The sequence below is a fragment of the Patagioenas fasciata genome, chromosome 10, assembly GCF_037038585.1.
Source record: "Patagioenas fasciata isolate bPatFas1 chromosome 10, bPatFas1.hap1, whole genome shotgun sequence".
Lineage (NCBI taxonomy): Eukaryota > Metazoa > Chordata > Aves > Columbiformes > Columbidae > Patagioenas > Patagioenas fasciata.
This window is the reverse complement of record NC_092529.1, coordinates 8,737,068-8,757,936: the sequence shown is the minus strand read 5'-3', so window position 1 is coordinate 8,757,936 and position 20,869 is coordinate 8,737,068. Positions and strand designations below refer to the sequence as shown.

The 20,869-nt window shown below is 43.4% G+C and overlaps 1 protein-coding gene across 3 annotated transcripts in view; it reads left to right on the top strand.

Moving 5' to 3' along the window:
* Nucleotides 1-19,943, top strand: part of USP4 (ubiquitin specific peptidase 4) — a 35,905-nt gene extending 15,962 nt beyond the window's left edge. For 2 of the 3 annotated variants that reach the window (XM_065845393.1, XM_065845394.2), the window contains 13 exons: nucleotides 956-1,114; nucleotides 3,314-3,538; nucleotides 4,763-4,846; nucleotides 5,595-5,689; nucleotides 13,780-13,971; nucleotides 14,538-14,626; nucleotides 15,108-15,323; nucleotides 15,400-15,470; nucleotides 16,105-16,220; nucleotides 16,941-17,090; nucleotides 17,830-17,933; nucleotides 19,394-19,482; nucleotides 19,605-19,943. In XM_065845393.1, coding sequence (XP_065701465.1) covers nucleotides 956-1,114; nucleotides 3,314-3,538; nucleotides 4,763-4,846; nucleotides 5,595-5,689; nucleotides 13,780-13,971; nucleotides 14,538-14,626; nucleotides 15,108-15,323; nucleotides 15,400-15,470; nucleotides 16,105-16,220; nucleotides 16,941-17,090; nucleotides 17,830-17,933; nucleotides 19,394-19,482; nucleotides 19,605-19,706 — 1,692 coding nt within the window. In that variant the 3' untranslated portion in view covers nucleotides 19,707-19,943. Of the gene's footprint in view, nucleotides 1-955; nucleotides 1,115-3,313; nucleotides 3,539-4,762; nucleotides 4,847-5,594; nucleotides 5,690-10,350; nucleotides 10,483-13,779; nucleotides 13,972-14,537; nucleotides 14,627-15,107; nucleotides 15,324-15,399; nucleotides 15,471-16,104; nucleotides 16,221-16,940; nucleotides 17,091-17,829; nucleotides 17,934-19,393; nucleotides 19,483-19,604 lie in introns of those variants that run through there. The other variant, XR_010652026.2, reaches the window with a different exon arrangement.
* Nucleotides 19,944-20,869: the final 926 nt, after the last annotated feature.

Here is a 20,869-nt window from a genome sequence, read left to right as displayed (position 1 = left end):
CCTGGTCAGAGGAAATATGTGAATCTGTAGTGGATATCAATAGAAGTTTCTTAATGTAGACTGAAATAGGAATTACTCTCTATTATTTCCTAGTACAGTATCACTTGTGGTTTCTCTAACAATTGTTGCTGATGCAGTGACAGTGTTAACTATCTCTATAAATAGCCTTTCAGTTTGGGCTCCCTTGCACTTGTCATCTTGAGTTGTAACATTGTAGTGAGCGTAATTCTGCAAGTCTGTTGGGCTCCTTGTGTTTATGAGAAAACTAGTGATGATCGCTAGGACTGACCACTCCTTCAGCTAATTGCTGGTTTTCCTGTGGGACCCCTTTCTATTTTTTTTTTTTTAGAAGCAGGAACACTAAATGACAGCGTGTGAGATAGCACTTCTGAAATAACACGCCGTATACGGGTGTGCTGTTTCTGTCTCTCACTAACTCAGACTGTTATCTTTCTTAGCTTTGTATCGCATTTTTTAGAATAGCTAGAGATTACTGTGGCAAGGATTTCGAGCTTAGTTTTAAGCCAGTTTTGTTAGTTCATAACTATCTTCTGCAAGCATTTTCAGTCTTGCAGTCCACCTGCTTCAAGATGCTACCTCATAGCAAGTCTGCATTGTGGAAACTCTAGGTTTTTGAGAGAGAAATTCAAGCAAAATGCATCAGGCAGGTTTTATGTACTGGTTGTTTGCAGGTTCCTAAACTAATATTGATAACTTAGATTTCTAGTGTCACAGCATTTAAATGCATTCTTCCCTCTCAACAGTAGGGGGAAAAATAATTGTGAAAATTATTCTGCACACTTACTGCATTTGCATCCAGTTCAGTGTGTTCTGCTGCTGACATAAGGTGGCATGGAGTTGATCTCTGCAAAAGCCAGGGTGGGAGTGTTTTTATTCCTGTGTTTCATGCATAGGTAATGCTCACCCCTCTCTGACTTCTGCTTTTGTGTTTCAGACGCAGGTTGGACGATTTGCTCCTCAGTTTTCAGGATATCAGCAGCAAGATTCGCAGGAGCTCTTGGCTTTTCTACTAGATGGCTTGCATGAGGATTTGAACAGAGTGAAGAAGAAACCGTACTTGGAGCTGAAGGATGCCAATGGCAGACCCGATTCGGTATGCTGCCCTTGGTTGAGGACAGGGCAGGCCGTGCTTCTGAGACAGTTTAACTGGGTTTTATGACAATTCCTGGCCTTCTTGCTCACACACCACACAAACATCTTCCCTACAAAGCAGTGTACCTGGGAGGAGGGAAGCCTGTTGTGCTTTATGGCCCAGTTGACTCTTTGTGACACTTCATGGCACGTTGCTGTTGCTCTGCCTTACAGCAGGATGTCTGTTCCTGTGCAGGAAGATGTACTTGTGATAGAACACTGACCTGGTTCTGCAGTGGAAAGGAAGGAAGTTGATCTTGTGATGTAACAGCTGTAGTTACTACCATAACCTTTCTTCCTAACTATTCAGGCCCACCATCTTCTACAGATAAGACTGAGCAGCAGCTTTTAGCACCAGTTTGAGGAGAGCGCTTTGTGCGGAGGCCATAGCACTCGCATGTAGACTTGGGTAGGACCAAGAGTGCTCTCATGTGGAGGTGCAGGGGTGTCCCTCAAAGAAGGGTCTGAGCACGTGCCCTGGGTTTGGGGGTTACAGGCAGCCATCCCCGTGTCCCACTGGTGGACAGCAGAGTGTCAAATGTAATGGGGTTTTAGGCCAGACTTCTCATGTGTGCTCCCTCATGGCCTCTAGACAAATGGAATCCATTATCTGAGTTTTAAACCAGATTGAATAGAGTGCCTGAAAGCTTCGGTCAAGACAAAGAGAGAATCAAGGTGTAAGTGACTTGGTACAACCGTGGATCTTGATGAGCTCCTAGTGTTTGGTGAGCTACCTGCTTCTCTGTAAGAGAAGATTTTTCTCCTTTCTGGTCCTGCGGAAATGGGTACACTGATATTAAAGCAACTTTACATTTTATTTAAACACCCTGGGGCTCCAATTACCCCCTCTGTCTAAAAAGAGAAAAGTAATTCTCTTATGCCATTTTTGTGACAGAGACCAGAAAAGTCTCTTCTGTTCATTTTTTTTCTTGCCTTTTCTCTGTCCTCTGTTTGCCAGTCAACACTGGTACGTGAGCCTCGTGTAGACACTTCTTGGTTCCTCTGAAGTTGGCAAACACCATGTTTGCATTAAAATGAGACATGTAAGAGTGAAATGTCTTCCCCTAAGTGAACTCGCACTCCTCTTTTCAGGCATTTACCTCTTATAGTACAAACAGCTGTAATATACTGACAAATGCAGAGTCCAGAGTAAATATATTAGGTGGAAAAAAAGCTTTAGGGACCTCTAAAAGCCAGATACAATTCTTATATTTAGGAAGTATATGTGACTAGTTGTTTTTCATCTTAACTGGCAATAACTGTCATTTACCTTTTCTTGCATAATACAGTGGATGTAGCAACACCACAAGAAATAGTGGGTTTTGGTTTTTTTCCCCAAGAAATGTTGGTAAATGTGGGATGGAAAGGATGCCCAACATGCTTTGGTTTTATTTAGGTACTTTCCTACCCCTGATGTAGGAGATGTGTATTTCTGCTTTGCGTCCCTATCACTGCAGTTGTTGGAGTTTATTATTCTGTTTCCATCTCAGCATCCTGGTCAGTGACAGTAACATTGCAGTGTATATATATCTATGGCACTTAATTCATTTGAGATATACATGAAATATACAGTATTGTACCATAAACTAAAAGTCTCATGCAGAGAAGAGCCTCTGGTTGCATTGAATAGATAAATGCCAGTTATCAGATGCTCTTAGGTAAGGAGTTTACAAGTTGTATTGTTAAAGCCTTCAAGGGATTGTAATTTGTCTCCTTTTTATACTTCCTTTGTGAGACACTGACCATCATTTTCCAAGATGAAAAAAGCAGGGGCAGCATTCTATTCCTCGTGGAGGAGAGGGGTGCGGATCCTGTCAGCAGCTTTGTCCTGAAGAGCAGCCTGTAACCCTGTCACTGTCCCCTTGGCTCCGTTCACGCTTCTGGCATTGTGTGCACTGAGGAATACCTGACCAAGTGACCCTGCTAAAATAGATATATTACATTTGACTTGATGCAAAGCCTTAGTTTCATTGAGAAAAAACCTCATTGTGTTATGTTATGCTGGACACACTGGTGGGTCGTCCCCCAACCCTTTCTGTGAAATTTACTCATCAAGTATCAGTTTTGTGAATTTTCTTTGACCCCTGTGCTTGCCATGCTATTGAAGTGTTTGTGAGAAATAACTTTTAATGCATGTCTTGTTTTTTTTTTCTTTTTCTAGGAGGTGGCAAAAGAGGCCTGGGAGAATCATAGACTGAGGAATGATTCTATCATTGTGGATATTTTTCATGGTCTTTTCAAATCTACCCTTGTTTGTCCCAAATGCTCCAAAGTTTCTGTGACCTTTGATCCCTTCTGTTACTTAACCCTTCCCCTGCCCTTGAGGAGAGATCGTCTCATGGAAGTTACCCTGGTATATGCAGACCCACAGCACAGACCTGTCCAGGTGAGGCATGTTAAAGACACAAATTTCTTGTGTCTTTTTTGTGTCGTCCGAGTCTTTCTCTTAGGTTTTAAAGTAGAGACTTTTCAAGTAATCAAGAGGACATTGATGTCCACATTTGAGTGAGACAGAGTGGGATTTTTAATGTGAAAACTGGGAACTGAACATGTGAAAGCAGGTGACTGTAAAATCTCAGTTTTTGAGACTAGGGTCATTGGTCAGCTGGAAGTGGCTTTAGCTGTTCCTGTGGTAGGATTACCTGGGTGTGAGGCATTGCTCCCTGAAAGCAGTAATAGATTTGTGGTGGCATGTTTACCTGCTGTTACCTTGGAAAATGTAAAAGTGAAACTTACCTAAATGGGTAAGGCGTCTGAATTTCAAACAGGAATGAGAAACAGTCCCTGTTGGGGGAGGCAGAAATCACTTGATTGCTTTTAAAGCCTGCTCGATATTGAGGTAGGCTTTTAAATGTATTTATTAAGTGGACCTGTGGGCGAGCACACACATACCCAGCGCAACCTTGTGCTTGCCACATGGGTCAAAACACACGATCTGGGAGGCCCAGGCAGAGTGACTAGATGCCCTGATGGCAGATCGGCATTTACCAAAGGCAAAAGCAAAGCAGTTTTGGAGGCTCTTATTGGCACTATTTGCATGTGCAAATAACTGCAGGTGGTAAAACTTGTGCTTTGTGTATGCAATGACTAAAAGCATCAGTGTGATATTGATGCTGGTTTAGCCACGAATCCAAAATGTGACACCATACAGGGTGCTACAAGGAAAGTACCTGCCAGGCAGCCCAGTGTGTTACGTCACACGTGGTGTGTCCTGTGCTGGGTGAACTTTGGGGATTTGTTTCAGTCTGAATCCAGAATAAAACTCTTAAAATAAGTAAACTACAGCCTGAGTCTATGACATTGCTCATCGAATAAAGATTTAGGTGGTCTAATCTGCTTAGGAGGGTTGGTTGGTTTGTTTGGGTTTTTTTTTGGTGTGTTTTACTACTGCTGAGCCTGACCAAAAGGCCAGCAGTTCAAGGCTCTTGCATTTCTTCCAAATCCCTGCTTTGTAAGATGGGGGCTGAAATCCAGAAGACCTTAAAGTGTGTGACTGTGACCTTAACTTCAGCAGAACTTTAAATTCAAGATTTTGTTTCCTTTTTCTTGAGCCCTGCTTTCCATGGGTTTATTTTGCCTGGTGTAAGCACGATGTTATCTTTGTTTCTAGTACCGGGTCGTGGTGCCGATGATGGGAGCCATCTCGGATCTGTGCGAATCGCTCTCCAGACTCTCTGGTGTCCCTGCAGAAAATGTAAGGATGAATGCAGCACAGTAGTTCTGATAAATGTTTGTTCCTGAAGTATTATGGTGATGTAGCTTTTAGATGGGTGATAAGCTAAAGTTAACAGAATAGTAGCAAAACTCTAACAAGTTTGAATGCTGTTCTTTGATTGGAAAATAAAAAGAAGGATGAAACAATCCTCATTTATATTGATACTTCCATTGCAGTAGGTAGGCCTAAAGGAAGGGGAAGAAAGCTAGTCCCCACCCCCAGCATTTCTGGTAGTGTAGTTTAAGTGCTGAGAGATGTTTAATATCTGTTTTGGGTACACCTCTTCTTGGACATCCTTTTAATAACAGAATGGTTTTGTAGTTGCTGGGGTGTTTTCAGGATGCCAGTGTAGCACTTCAGTTTAATTTAAATTAATTATAGATGTGAGTGATCTGTGCCTGAAGTCTTTAGCCTGTTCCCACCTTGATGTTGGGATCTTTGCTGTTGTTTCCATCAGGCTGACTTGCAGCTGTTGGCATTGCATCTCTGCAGTACCTCAGTAAAAATCAGTCTGTTATTTGCTTTGTTTTTCGGGTCCATCTTTACAAATACAGCTGATTAGCTTTTGGGTGCTGTTATAAAAAACAGTGCTCATGTTGGTGTGCTGAAAGAATTCTGATAAAGAAACAATAAGAATAAACCGTTGCTTGATTTTTAAAGTTAGTTTTTCCTAAATTTATGTAAGCTTTTATTATAATCTCTTTGCAAATATCACTTGCTGTTCTAGATGGTGGTGACAGACGTGTATAATCATCGATTCCACAAAATCTTCCAAATGGATGAAGGTTTAAATCATATCATGCCAAAAGATGACATCTTTGTGTGAGTAAAGTGGGAAGGTGCTATGATGTGAAGAATGCTACAAAACATTTGCTTTGATTTCAGGATATAAAAGCTGATTTTATTTTTATTTCCCCTCTCAAAACCTGAGCCTTCCTGTAGACCTCTTGCATGACTTAGGAGTAATGCAGCCCTTCTAGCAGCAGATCAGCATATGCGGTGTTCAGGAGGTGTTTTCCTCACACAAAGGAAGTCGTGGCCCTGGGTAATAAAGAACTTTTTGTTTGGTCTCTCTTTTGCAGTTTGGAACTTTCTACAAGCCTATTTGAGAGATGGTAATATGTGTCTGCATTATGGTTACACTTTCACTGGCATTTTTAGGCAAGCTCAAGCTCCAAGTCACCCAAAAGCGTTGGGGCTGTTACTAGGGTAGCATGAAGTTTAAGCTGTTGTATTCTGCCTCTACTAACACCCAACATAGTTGCGTAGCACCCAGGTAACCGTGATTGGTGGTTCTCAATAGACTCTTGACTGGCGCTTTAGCTATTTGTGTCTTAACTGCGGTCATGGAAAACTTCAGCGAAGCCCAGGATTTGGTTGTGCTTGATGTTTTACATACGTCTGGTGGATGAGGTGTCTCCAGTCATCTGTGAGATCTGGTAAGGAGAGCAAAAGTTGTGATTCTCTCTTGCAGCTGGAAAATAAAAAATATTGCATATGAAGTGGAAAATGGACTTTTGAGGCTCATGACTGAACCTGGGGCTTGGGACATCAAATCCAACCCCTCCTCACAAGTTCAGCCTTCCTCATCTGAGAATGTTCCAGTGTAAGGATGTTGCTTCCATAAAATCTTTGTGCCAGTGTGAAGTCCTGCACTAATATGCTCTGGTGCAGCGTGTGCCTTTCACTGGGTGGGTTGCTGTGACAGGGCGCTTGGTGCTGTTCTGTTGTGACTTCATTGCTGAGTTGTAACATCTGAGCTTTTCTGAAAGCTCCTGTGTCATTGTTTTCTTCAATTGCAGCCAAAGGCGTGGTGAGTTAGGATGCCTGGGAAGGACATTTGGCTTTTCTCAAGTCTGTTGTGTGAGGGTATTGTGAAGTGTTAGATTGTAAGTTTGTCTCCAAAACTAGTAAAACATTGAAAAAAAAAAGAAGCATAACATTACAATGGTAATTACAAAAATTCTGCACTTTCCTACAGTCATAGTACGTTGCATATCCCTCCAGAGAAAACAGCTGCTTCTGAGCTGGCTCTGCTCTGGGGTGGGAGCTCAACTGCAGCTCCACGTGTATTTTCCTTTGCAGTCACCACTTCCTTTTTTGTGCAGGCACAGCTGTAAATGAGGTGCAGCTGTGAGCTGTAGTCATAGTGAACTGACCTGGGTTAAAAATAACCCTCCAAGGAAGAGGGGAGGTGGCAGGAGGAAGTTTTGCTAATCCTGTTTTTCCATGTACACCCTCTCAGATGCTTTCAGCACTGCAGGGTGAGAGCAAACAGCCAGGCACCGGGGCAAGAATTAGGAGAAAGCTGCTTATAGGAACTCCGATTAAGTATCTTTTTACCTGGCAGCATCACCCATTAAAGTAATATTCTAGTCTATAGCTGAAAACCAGCATTCTTTTATTGAAAAGGAGAGGGAGTCTTGTCTCAAAAATGCAACAGAGAAACACTTGTTCATAAAAAGCAAAGCTTTTTATTTAAAAGCAAATGCTTAATCACTTTTATCATGGACAGTCTGCTTACCTTGTCTGGTTATAAAGAGTCTGCTCTTAGGTGTTCTAAGACTTAATTAAATGATTCAAGAATGCTAATAGTGCGAGGTTCCTAAATTCCACTGTGTTTCCATCTGTTTGGGTCTTGCATCTGCTGAAGCCGATGTGAAAGGAAGGGTTGACGGTACAACAGTTTTGTGTTAAGATTGGTACAAGAGGGAGCGATCAGGGTAGGTTTTCAGCTCAGGATTTCTGAACTACAGCTCCGAGTGATTCTTTAGGAATTTTTGCCTTGCAGAGCCTGAGGTGAGCAGGCTGTGAGAGCGTAGTGGCACTGGCAGAAACTTTTAACATTGTCACGGAAAGGACTTGGTTGGGTTTAAGACTGTGTTAGGGTTTTGTTTCATTGTGCTCTTGCAAACTTGCAAACTGACAGCATTAAGGATATGCTGAAGGTGCTGTGGTTGTTGTTACTCCACGTGCTATGTTATCTTTCTAAGATTATGATTTTCTTTAGTTTTTCCTTGCAGGAGATGTTTTTAATTTTTCTTTATATTTAGCCCATGGTCTGAGGAATCATTGAGATCCCTGTGAATTAACTCTTCAGTAACTAGAAACTGTCTTGTGTAAGATTTTTAGGCTTTCTGAATGTTAGTCTGGGCTGGTGAAAATTCTCTCAGTTGCTTTAGGAGGGGTGATATTCTCTGTTTGGATTTGGTACATCGTTACTAAAGAAGAGCGTATCTTCCAGAGTAATGTGAATGTTTTTGTCCTATTGGATTCCAAACTTGTTTTCCATTGGGGAATGTACTTGTAGCCATGGAGGTGCATCTTTGCCTTCTGCTTCTCGCACAAAGGGTGATTTGACTCCTGCTGGGGAGGTCTTCTGCACAGAACCCCACCCTGGCACTTTTAGCTGTCACACTGGCCCTTGTATGTTCTCCTTCAGTGCTGGGACTTCTCTTGGCTTTGCCCATCTGCTCTTCTTGGTGAGGAGCAAATGTTGCTGTGACTTGTCCCTGCCACGGCTCCCTGCCTCCGGGCTGACCCACGCTCTCCTGTGCACCTCTTCTCCAAAGCCCTGTTCACTCCTCCTGTGTTCTCTGGTTAACTTGTTCCTTCTAGCCTGACTGGTTTAGTGTGCCTAAAATTTCCTTAGCATGAGAACACAGCTTGTGCTTATCCTCAGTGCTGGTTGAGTGACACTCAGCACTAATTCCTGCACCTTATCTGGGTTCATGTGCCTGTGGAACTGGACGATAACCCAGGGCAGGGCAGTGTAAAAATACCCGTTCTCTTGTCCGATGCGTGGGTGTTGCATCACTCCACACACAGCTGGCCTCAGGAGTGGGATGGGGCGGATTAAACAGAAGCTTCTCAAGTGCCCTTCAAGCTGCAGTCCCAGTGCTGCGTTCCTGGCAGAAGTTATCACCGGTAACGTGTCGGATCAGGGCCGGGATGCTGTGTGATGCACGACTGGCAAATGTGGCAGCCTGGGGGTTGGATGTTCAGATCGCTGCTGCTGCTGGTAGCTTCAGGAGTTTCTGATACCCCAGCAACTTAATTACCTTCTTGGGTTACAGGCACATACCTTGTTGTTTGTTAAATGGAGGAATAAAAAAGATTTCATAAAATCTTAAGTCTTTCAGAACCTTTCACCTTGAAAGAACAAACTTGCTTCCACTTGAAAACTAAAGTAGTTGAAGTAATGTATTGCTGAGAAATCTTATTTACCCCAAAGTCAATGAAGAAGACTTGAGTGCCCACTAAAAAGCGTGTTGTTATTTTGGTTTTAAATTAAGGTAAATTCTTTAGTGAAGTAACAGAAAATAGGGGGTTTTAATGGCATTACTTATGTTACAAATCAGATAGGAAATCTGCTTCATTTCAGGATATTGTGCTCGGAGCAGCAAAGCTAAGTGAGGTCTGTCAGCTATCAGCTGGGAAAAATAACTGCAGAGGGATTTTTGGTGATCACGGTACATTTTGCGAGGTATACTCTTAAATACCAAGTGTTAACCTAGAAGTGTTTAAAATTGGCATATGATATGCAACCTAGGATATGGCTCATAGTTCGTATTTAGAAAAAGCTGTATTTTTTCCTGCTTTCACTGTAGGGATATGAGGGAAGACATGTTCAGCCTTTTGAGATTTTTTGCAGGGCACCAGGGACATCTTGAGACATTCACTGTGGATTTTCAGTTCCCACTAAACTGGTGGGAGATGCTGAATCTTGGGAGGTGTGGACAGGGAGCAGGGGGAAGAACTGGACTCTTATTTGGAATTTAAGCTGAATAGGTAGTAATTGAGGGGAAAAAACCAAACTGCCCTCAGTGGCTATGATGTGTTTTTCCCTTTTGGCTGCTTGGTTTCTGGCTCATCAATTCTTGTGGTTTATTTACCTTACCTATTGTGCTCTCTGATAGTAGAACTGTGAAGAGAAGAAATACTTCTTGGTATTTAAGTGACTTCTTTTACACAAAAGGGTAAAGCAATACATTTTCTTCTCCAGGTCACCTGAAAGGGGAGGAAAATTTGGGGCTAGAATTCTCTAATCCTGTTCTTTCATGAGGCTTCGCACTCTCATCTCTTTCTTACCACGGCAGGCTTAGAAACGTAGTGTAGTCCTGATGCAAGATGTGTTAATATTCAGTATCAGAGAAGAGGGACGATGTTTGCAGAACCAAAGGGATTTGATATGAGACTTGAAGCAAGGTCGCTGGCACGATGTGCAGAGGCAACACAGCTGACGGACAGCAGGACTCGCCTCTTCTCGCGGTGTTGTAAATGTTTCTCTCAAGGCGTGTTGTTCCTCTGACAGGGCAGGGAGATCTGTGGCATATGATTGGAAAGTCGCTTACGTAAAGGTGGTCTGCAAATCAATTTGACGACGCTAGTTCAGTGTTTGTGCTGAATGCTCTCATTCTCCAGGCTAAGCAGAGAACGGCGTCCAGCACATCACCAAAATGCTTACTATTTCTTTTTCTCAGGTTCTGTGAAGTCCAGCCCCACTAGGACCTCCGGCTCCCGCTCCCCTGTAACACCCACGCATGCACCATGCTGGTGATAACACATCACCCGGGGATCCTGCTGGAGCTCGGAGCCGGCCTACAAGGGGTCAGGTAAGTACCGCTTGAAAACAAACTCCACAGCCCATTTCAAGGATGTCACTCGTAATATTTCTTCTTAGTTCTCAAGGCCTAAGAAGAAAAACATTTTGATAGATAAACCGTTCTCTTAGCCTGGCTGATGAAGCATATAATATAAAAAGGTGTTGTTTATGTTGATGGAATTTTCACAAATTGATTTGCAGGTCACCTTTAACCTATAAAAGTGTGCATATTTGGATAAGATATATTTAGTTTGCCATACGTACCATGTTTTCTGCCTTCTTTTACAATATGCTGTGGATTGTGTTTAGATGAGTTCATGGTCTTGAAAAACCATTACTGGCTGCAGAAATGTCAGGTTTGTTTATGTGACCGAGGCAACAACAATCACTGAACTCGGGTCAGTGAACCAGCTAGTCCAGTAGTTTTATATTAAATGTTCAAGATCTTGTAGCAGACTGATCTAGGAAGTCTGCTCTCACTTGCTGAAATTTTTGGTATTTTCCTGTTTGAAATGAGGGTTTGTGTCCTTTCCAAATTAGCTTTTATTTTTTAAGCTTTGAAAAAACTCTTGCTGGTTGAATTCTCTCATCCTTTCTAATCTTTCTCATCTGTAAGACTGGCAACATCCTGTGACCAACTTCTACAGGATGAGCTACCTGTTGTCTGAAAAAGCTACGTTTGCGATTTCTTATGTCCTAGTGTACTTGTTTGTATGTGTTCTGCTATTATGAAAGAAAGTAAACAGATGAGGAGTATTTACACTTCCTCAAAGAGATTGGAATATGTGCAGCATTTTCACCCAGGTTCCTTCCAGTCCTCTGTTCGTTCTCACTGTCAGCTTTTGAACCTGTTGTAATTTTGCACCAACATCTCAGGGTCTGTGTGAGGTCGTAATCCTGTTCAGATGAATCTGTTTGTCAGCTTCTGCAATGGCATTTTTTTCTACCCTTCTCTGTTCTCTTACAAAGTATTCTGCTTTTTTTGGTTGGTGCAATAGACCGACATGTGATCCACACAGTGTTTTCCACGTGGAATTAATACCATAGATCCCAGAATGTGGGAGGGAATGTCTCAATAACCTACAACATATATATTAGCCTGGTGTTTAGCTCAGAGTATTTTCTGCTTTCAGTGCCATTTCACATAGCTCTGCCTCATCTTTCTGTAGCTTTTCATGCTCCTGTGCATCTGCTTAACTTTAGTTTGCAAAGGAACATAAGTTATTTACTTCATTACGCACTGCCTCCTTTCTGAATTAGAGCCACAGACATGAAGCCTTTGTGGTGCTGATGAGGATGGGTCAAGCCCTGCCTATTCCTCAGCTGTTCTCAGACACTTTTCAGAGCTGTCACGAGTTGTAAAGGCAATCAGCCAATATCTGACAGTGTGGTGGCAGCTCGTCTAGTGGCTCTGACCTCTGAAGCTGTGCTGTGTGATCTGGTTTAGCATCATCTTTATCTTCTGTTATTTCATTGAAGTTGTAAGATACGTAAGTACAGTTTATTGTCCAGTGATTCCCGCTATCAGCTCTGTAGCCTTTCTTAAACTATAGATAAAGTATTTTATTTTGGATTTTGTTTTTTTTAGAGAGCATGGCTGCTGCTGTAGAGATTCAGAAAATAACAGCTCCTGATTCTGATGTGCCTACCTCTAATATTTGTATGTCAAAGCTGTTCTGAGGGGATAGAGGGGCACCTGAGTAACCAAATTTGTTATGTTTAAGTGAGAAGTGTGCAAGATGCTTTTTTTGCAGAGTGTTATTGGGGTACAGCGTGCTGTTTGTGATGGGTGACACCTGCGTGCTGGTAACACTCAACTTTTTCCTTCCGTCCCATCTGTTCCATCGCATGGGCAGGGCTCTGCTCAGGACATGCATGGGGGGAGCAGGACTGAGGGCTGCTGCTTGCAGAGTAGCGTCGGTGGAACAAGAGGGAGTTATAAGAATGCCCAGGAACATGTGCGTGTCGTGTATGAATCTGTTCTATAGGAGTCCCCCTTAAGGGTCTCATAGGACCTGGAGTTCATCATAGATGATGTTCTATGACCCAGTATGGTCTTTTGTTATTTAAGCGGTGCTAAGTAATAAAATTCATCTCTCTGTGGTGCTGTTTCTTAGGAAACTTTAGAAGGTGCAAACTGTATCCAGTGCTGGTGTCCAGCTGAATAGCATTGACAGCCTAGAAAACCTCAACAACCATTTGCATTGGACTGTCTAATGCTGACCCTGATCTCTAATGCTCTTGGGGGGCTGGGATGGGGTTCTCTGGAAGGATTTTTTTTTTTGTATACTCTACTGACCTCCTGCAGGCCCCAAGCTGGGATCACTTTTCATTTAAGTAGCATGGAGCAGAACTACAACACGGGTGGCTCTACAAGGACATTTTGAACACAGGAATAAAAAACATAGGTTACTTAGCTCTTCAGAGAATGGAAGTAGCTTATATGAAGCTGTTAAGAGTTGGTACATTCAGATATATGATTGTGGTCTTGGTAGTTATGTGTAGTTTCTTTCCCCATCGGTGTTAAGATAAATCTGGAACAGTTGAGTTGCCAAATTAAAGAGCAGCATCACTTGGCTTTCCTGAAGATGAATCTCTTCTAATGACTAGTGTGAAATCTGTATCATGAGCGAACAATGCGATAGTATTGGACCACATAGTTTCCTTTGACTGACATCTGCAAATATCTCATTTGCTGTTTCACTCAGTTGCACAAGCTGTTTCAGTCATCTCACTGTTCTCCAGAGCTGTTTGTTTCCTTCCAGAATGTTTCTATTGAGTTTTTACTGTCCTCTGATATTTTTTCTTTTTTTTTTCTGTGAAACAGGTGTTTCCAAACTCTTAGTTTTCTGCAATGTTGGCTGCTCAGTGATGTGATGTCAGGTCATTAACTGTACGAGAGGCTGGGAGAATGCAAGGTCCAAGATATTAAGAGGGTTTATTTCTCCAGGGGGAACAAGCACTGTCCAAGGGACTTGAAAGTGCATTTAGTATTTTACACTGATGCCGTGATCCAGTTGAAGCAATGTGTAGCTGTCAGGGTAACGTTTTGAGAGCTGAGTGACGATAGAGATGTGTATTAGGAACACAGATGGGGGGAGGTGGCACTGGAGTGGTGGTGGGTATGTATCCTGTGCCATGGGAGGGGTTCAGGAAGCTGCTGTCTGTTGCATGCAGAGCACAACCCCTTTTGTCGTCCTCAGGAGGAGCTGGTGGAGAGACTTGTTGGACTGAGTTCATGTTGGTTCTACCTGCTGTGCTTCTTGGCAGTGGAAATAACCCATGGAAACACCTGTCTTTCGAACAGATACGAAGTTCGCAAGCCAAGTGAGGATGGCACGGAGTGTGTTACTCTCTCTGTTTACTTTCGGGAGAAGACAACGAGGCAATCCAGCAGTACTGCAGCGACTGTGCTTTTTGGTCAGCCACTGTTAATATCTGTGCCGAAACACAAGCTCACTGTGGATCACTTGTACAATGTGATTTTGGAGCAGATCAGGTAAGTCACATCTGTATCTTTGAATCCTATGCAAAGTTCTAGTGGTCATTTATTCAATTACACTGTAATAGGATTACTGCATCCTTGTGAATGCAAATAATTTTCCTTAATTTATGTGTAGCGTATAAACCAGGATTTGCATTGCATTAGTGTCTGGAGGCCCCAGGGACATTTCAAGGTTGTTTTTTTGGGAGAGCTCTGTAAAGCTGGCTGTAAGGTGATGCTGGTGGCAGTCACAAGGGAAACTGCCTGCTTGGTGTTGCAAAATGGGTCAGGAGCAGAACTCAGGCTGTGTTTTCAGGGCTCTCAGGTGGGGCCACCACAACTTATTTTTGCCTTTTTCATTTATTGCGATTAAAACTTAAAAGAAGCAGTGAGAACAGAGACTTACTGAATTGTTGTTTGACTCAGAATGAGAGCTCCTGCCCTGTAAATGGTGCTGTACAGGGTGGACTCCAGTTTGCTGAGGGGGACTGGAGAGCAAGAACTGATAATGGAGAAGGGTGCTGGTGTTGCGATGTACAGCTTCAGTATGATTGTGTGATAAGCACATTCCCTCTGTTTAGCCGCTATGTGAAACTACCTTTGGCAGAAGAATACTCTACACCCTGCCCAGACAAAGGAACGTGCAATGACTCCAATGGTGTGGTTGAAGGTAAAGCCCTTTCAAAATTCTCTGGAAGCTTTTCAGCACTTAAAGATTTTTATTAGCATTTGGTTTTGCTGTGTGTGTTCAGCTTCAGCTTTAACAGATCGGTGTTTTTTAACAATGCTTAAACCATGCTATTACATGGCACTTTGCATGGTACGGTGAGAATTCTTGTAGACCATTTTCCTTCCAAGGGAGATCAGATGCATGTAAGCAGCAGCAGGAGAACAAGGTGTGGTGTGCATTCATGTTGGCCAGTGTCCTTGCTTCCCTACAGGGCGTTCAGGTGCCTCCTGCCAGAGGCATCTCCTTTCCTTTTGTGCCCTTCGGTGAAAAGCACAGATTTCTCTTTCTGGGTGTCTTTCATTACTTTATGAGTAATCAGTGTGTGTTGTAACCAGCTCACGCAAACAGCTGTCAATGTAAGGTGTCAGTCTAACCTTTCACTGAACCTCTTTAATGTTGTGCTTGTTTTAAATTTTGCCAGGTGATGTTGAAGAGATGGAGCATCAGGATGGCGGACAGGAAGGCAAGGAAAATATAGCAGAAGCTGATTGCTGCCACTCTGATGGTTGTACGCAGATCGAGTCAGCAAGAGACCTGCAGCCCTGCAAGAAGCAGTATTTCACTTTTAGCCTCGTAAATTCCTCTGGGACCTCTGAGATAAACTCCGTTGTAGAAGGAAAAATCTTAAAACTGAATGGTAATTACTGTCTTGCTGTCTTCTTTTCATTCCTTCTCCTTACACTGTTGCAATAAATGGTCCTTCTTTCTTGTAGCTTTTTCTGTGCTTGCTGTTGACTGGGATTCTGATACGCGGAGGCTACTTTTTGATGAACAGGAGGCACAGGTTGTAGTATGCTCTTTTCTTAAATAATCTATGTGTAAACTTGCATGGTACCTAAAAGATTACAGTGAATGGTGATATGTAGGTGTAGTTCCCTTCATAAAAGCTGAAGTCACCAAGCATTGGATCTGTTTACTTTAAAATCTTTTAGTGATAAGGTCTATAGATCTATAATTGCTGATGTGTTTCCAGTGTGTTCTGAAAAGTAAATACTTTGATTTCAAAGCTAAGTAGTTGAGTTCATTGTCCAATAATAACCAACCAACCAAAACAACCAAACCAATCCAATGCCCCAAAGCTCATAAGAAACCTGAAACCAATTTCATAGAGCAGAGTAGAAAGTTCAGTATTTCTGTGAGAGTTCTACTAGATTTTGTTTTGTGACAGAATAACCTGGTTTTACTCTTTTGAAAAAAAAAAACCCAAACCTAGCAACTTTGAAGTAAAGACGTATTATAATTTCTCTTAGGTACTGTTTGTAGCACAAAAAGGGAGTGGCTGGAAGCTTGAGACAGTTGTGTGGGTAGGGAATGGGGGCAGCAATAGGCAGCATGGTGAAGGTGGACATGGTCCTTTTCATGATGTTGAGGATTAAAGACTCTTTGGAACTGAATAAAGTATGTGTCTCCTTCACCAGGCATTTGAAAAACATGGGAGTATGTTACAGCCCCAGAAGAAGAAAACTGTGGTAGCCCTCAGAGACTGCATAGAGCTCTTCACCACTATGGAAACGCTTGGTGAACATGACCCATGGTAAGAGCCTCTGTCTGCCTGGTATGTTTACTGTAAAATGCCATAACTATTTGAGTTCACGTTATTTGTCATGGGATTCTGATGATTTTCCAGGTCTATCTTTTTGTCTTTGTCAGTAAGAAGCCTTTCAGTTCTGTGTTCCTTGACTCAATAGGCTGCAGACATAGGTTAATTAAAAGTCTTTCTTTCCTGCCTGTATTAAAGAAAAAAAGGCAGCACTGAGCACATAGCTTCAAATATCAGGCTATTTTTAATTCCCCAGCATACATCTCTGTTGCCGATTAGTGTCGGAGGAAGCAGTTATGGTTATAAAGAGTGAAAGCATGTAGCTGCCTTAGGGTTTAATCTTGTATTATTTCTAGCCTGAACCAGTCCTGAACTGCTCCTAACTCTACCAAAAATCTCTAGTCCAGAGGGGCTGGGTACAGCAGATCCTAAGTGACCAAAATGTGACTACTGTGTGTTCAGAAGATCTTTAGAGGTTGCTTGCTAGCTGTGTAACAAAATAATTTATAGTGTAGTAGGTGATTATTATTAATTTCCCATTACATGCCATATATATGTTTGTGACTGTTACCTGTTTGAACTGATACAGGAGATAATAAAGAAGGAACAAGACCTTTAAACCTTTTCTTAAAATCACAAAAGAAAAATTAATCTTTGTATGATGTTCAGTGACACACTTGTCATTCATTTCCTTTTTTGTTACTCCTCGCTCAGGTACTGCCCTAACTGTAAGAAACATCAACAGGCCACAAAGAAGTTTGACTTGTGGTCTTTGCCCAGGATTCTGGTCGTGCACTTAAAACGCTTCTCATACAGCAGATACTGGAGGGATAAGCTTGACACTGTTGTGCTGTTCCCTGTCAGGTAAGATTCTGCCCTCAAGTGTGGAAGAGCTTGAAGCTGGTCAAGAAAGCTACTTCTGGTGCTACTGTTGAGTGGGCTTGTTATTAAAGCTGTAACTGGAACAGCTCTGCCTTCTGGGTTTGACCTGCGAGACTACAGGCATGAGTTAAGTTGGTTGGTTGTGTCTCTTTGGGGTGGGTGTGTGCGCACATGTTCTTTTTTGTTGTTAATCTTAACCTCAATCAATTCTACATATCTCAAAGAAGACTAGTTACTAGCAGGTACAGTTTCTTCTGGAATTATTTTAAAACCATGTGGTTCTGCTGAACCAAGAGAACTTGTACAGAGCGTTTAGCAAATTTGTTAGGCAGAGCTGCCCTCGCAGTACTAAGGATTGCACAAGTACGAGATGAAAACCTGCCTCATTCCTCTGCTTCTGCTTGTTAGCATCCTGCTGCAGGATGAAGTGTATTCCTTACCGCTCCTATCTCACTTTTCATGCCTACACAGGGACACTCTGAACTGTCTTTTATTCAGCACCTGCCTCTAAATCTCTTGGCAGTGCTTGATGTGTTTACCAGGACCTGCCCTGTGTGGGATGGGTAACGCGTCTGCTCTTTAATGACATCTGGCTGTTGAGCAGCAGAGTGCAGCGCTTCTCCCAGACTGCTGCTGGCCTGCAGAGCTTCACCAGTGTCCTGCATCACCTTTTAGAAAATGCTCATCACTGGTGTACTGATACTTTTGGATTTCCTTCCAGGGGTTTAAACATGTCAGAGTTTGTCTGCGACCCAAGAGCAGGCTCGTACGTGTATGACCTTATTGCAGTTTCCAATCACTATGGAGCCATGGGCGTCGGCCACTGTGAGTAACTGCTGCACTGCCCTTCGTGTGCAAGGAAACGTAGGCAGAGGGTGGTGGGAGGGCTCTGTGTGTCGGGGACCTGCAGGAGCCCTGACCAAGGGTATCTAGTCCCAAACTACCTGTGTTCTGTCTGCAGGTGCATATCACTTGGAAGGTGACATCCTTCCTGTTAGGATTTGCAGAGCAGCTACACAGTTTTTGTCACTTGCAGCTGCCTGAGGTCTGACTGATTCCTGTGGGACCTTGGTTAGTAGTCATCAGTGTGTGATGGTGTTGCCCAGCTTTATGAGTGGAGTCAAGACTTTCAATGCTGAACGTGAAATTGTGGAAAGGAACTTCTTACAGGAGAGTGCTGGGTAGAGTATCTTCAGTGTAAGCTGTTGGGTCCAAGACTCAGCTTCTTGCCCTGCAGCACACCAGAGTGTGGCTGCTTGTCCAGTGTGGGCGTAGCATCACAGCTGCAGAGCAGAGATGGCCAGCAGCAATTTGCTGGGTTCCCTCAGTGGTGGTGAGACAAGGTCTGAGCAGCAGCAGTCGCCTGCAGGCCAGGAAGACAGAGCAGAGGACAAACCTCATCAGGAAGCTGGGACTGATGCCTTTTGCAGTTCTGTCTTAAATTCTGTTGGCTGCAATAGCTATTTAAAGCAGATTATTTTTTCTTTCGTTTTCCTTTGTTCCAGACTTTTTCTAAAACAAACCACAGACAAATGTGTAGTTCTTGGACATCTTGGTTTCACAGCTAGCACTAGCTTGCAGTAGGTTGTCTCAACCTTTGTGCTGACAAGGGCTCACATGGCAGGGAAAATGTCTGATACATGGCAAGTCTGTATTTTCTATCACTGATTTTGTTGCAGCACAGATGAAATGAATCTGTAGGTGGAGTTCCCTGTATCGGGTGTCTGTGCAGATCCAGGCTGTAGGTGACACTTTAAAAGCATTTTACTTTGAGAGGATGATGAACTCCCATTTGGTGGTGTATGTGCTAACTCAGGTATGTCACTGTAGGATTGCATTAGCTGAAGGGGGATGTGTTTTGAGATTGGAGATCATAGTCACTGAAGCCTTGGTCAGAAGACACTTTGCCAAACTTTAGTCTCTCTTCATTCTTGAGTGAGGAGTCTTGCAAGCACTAGATCAGATCCATCATCAACAGAAAATTTCTCTTTCATGTGAAAATGCAGAGTCTGAAACTGTGTGTTCAGGAGAGCTCTGGCTGGAGTATGAGCAAAACACTAACGCTGGCTTTCAGGGCTAAGTCTGGTATGTCGTGCATGGTTCTAGACCGGCCAGACCAGCCAGCGTGTTCTGGAAGGTGTGTATGTTGGTGAACTGGATTTGGGGTAGTTAATGTCAAAGCTGCTCCTGGCCTCCTGTGCACACTCAGTTTGAGTCTTAGCCTGACGTGACGTTACCTGCTGGTCTTCCCTGGAGTACTGAGCTGCAGTTTCTTCTCCTGACAGACACTGCCTACGCAAAGAACAAGGTGAACGGCAAGTGGTACTACTTTGATGACAGTAGTGTATCAGTGGCTTCAGAAGACCAAATAGTGGTGAGTATTTGGGCTGAGGCTAATGTAAGTTTGTGCTGGAAGTGTGGGTGCCTCTTTTGTGTGTTACATTTCCAGACAAGCTGTGTGGGTTGTTTCAGATGGTTTTCTTTTTTCTTTGGTAGACAAAAGCTGCGTACGTGCTGTTTTACCAGCGCCGAAACAGTGAGGAACATACTGCCCCATCTCCTCCCCAAGAAGAGTGTGATGGCATGGATACCAGCTAAACATCACCTCCGGCACTCAGCCACCCTGTTAGTGGTTGCTCTTCTAGAGACGTGCCTGAGGCATCTGAAAATTTTTCTTCCTTCTGTAGGAATGAAGCAGAAAACTAGCACTGAAAGATTCGGTGCTGGGGGTTGCAGAATAGCACTGGAGAGCCAGGAATAGGAGCTGATACTTGGGTATTTAGAGGCCAAAAATAATATATATTGGAGCTTCAATAAAGTTCTTTTTAAACTCTGGCTGAGCTGCGTGGCTAGAGGCAGGGGCTGGGGCTGAGCTGGGCCATGGGTCTCCGGCCCGAGGGTTGCAGCTGGGTTTGGTAGAGCACAGCCTGAGCTGAGCGCAGCTCACAGCTGAGTTTTGCAGGGGCCTGTGGAGGAGCGTGGTGTGTCCGATGCTGAATCAGCATGGGTGGTGCTTGCTAACCCTCTGGTGTTGCTCTTGTGCCCTGCCTGTGCCAGGGAGCCATGCTGCGCCCTTTCTGGAAGCTCAGTTCAAATCTTTGTACATCTGACCTGTCTCTTGCCGTCTCTGCCATCATACTTTGGTCTCCTTGCTGCATAGCAAAGGCTTCTCTTTCTTGTGTCATTTCATTGATGCATTTGAGATTCTTCTGGGCAGTTTTGACTCAGCCTTTTTAATGTGAATGCTGAATCCTGTAATGTAGGGAACTTCACCAGAAGTGAGTTAGTCATCCCTGCTTGCATGGCTGGCATACGTGCCGCTGGTCCACACAGCGATGGCAGATACCGCTGCTCTGGTTCCCGTTCTTCTGCACAGAAAACATCATCCACAGGTTGGCGGTTTCTTGGTCTCTCCACCCATCTCCTACACAACTCACTTCCAGGCTGCTCTGTGAGAACTTTTCTGCCTCCACCACTTCTCTTATGGTTTGCACAGTGGCAGCATTTTTATCATTTTTATCCTATTTTTTTTCCTTATTTTTGTTGTTCCTTGGAACTCTTTCTCCAGCAAAGCTCAGCACTGTGTCCCCAGAGCTGTCACCTGTAAGGATGACAGCCCAATGCAATGAACTGTGTGTTTTCAGCCTTTTCTCTTGCAATTTTTGTTTGTGTGGACTGTTCTTCCTGCCTTTCTCCTCTTCCCTTGGGCGCTGCCCTTTAGATCCCCCACCCCGTCATCTGCTGTAAGGCTGCAGGTCTGG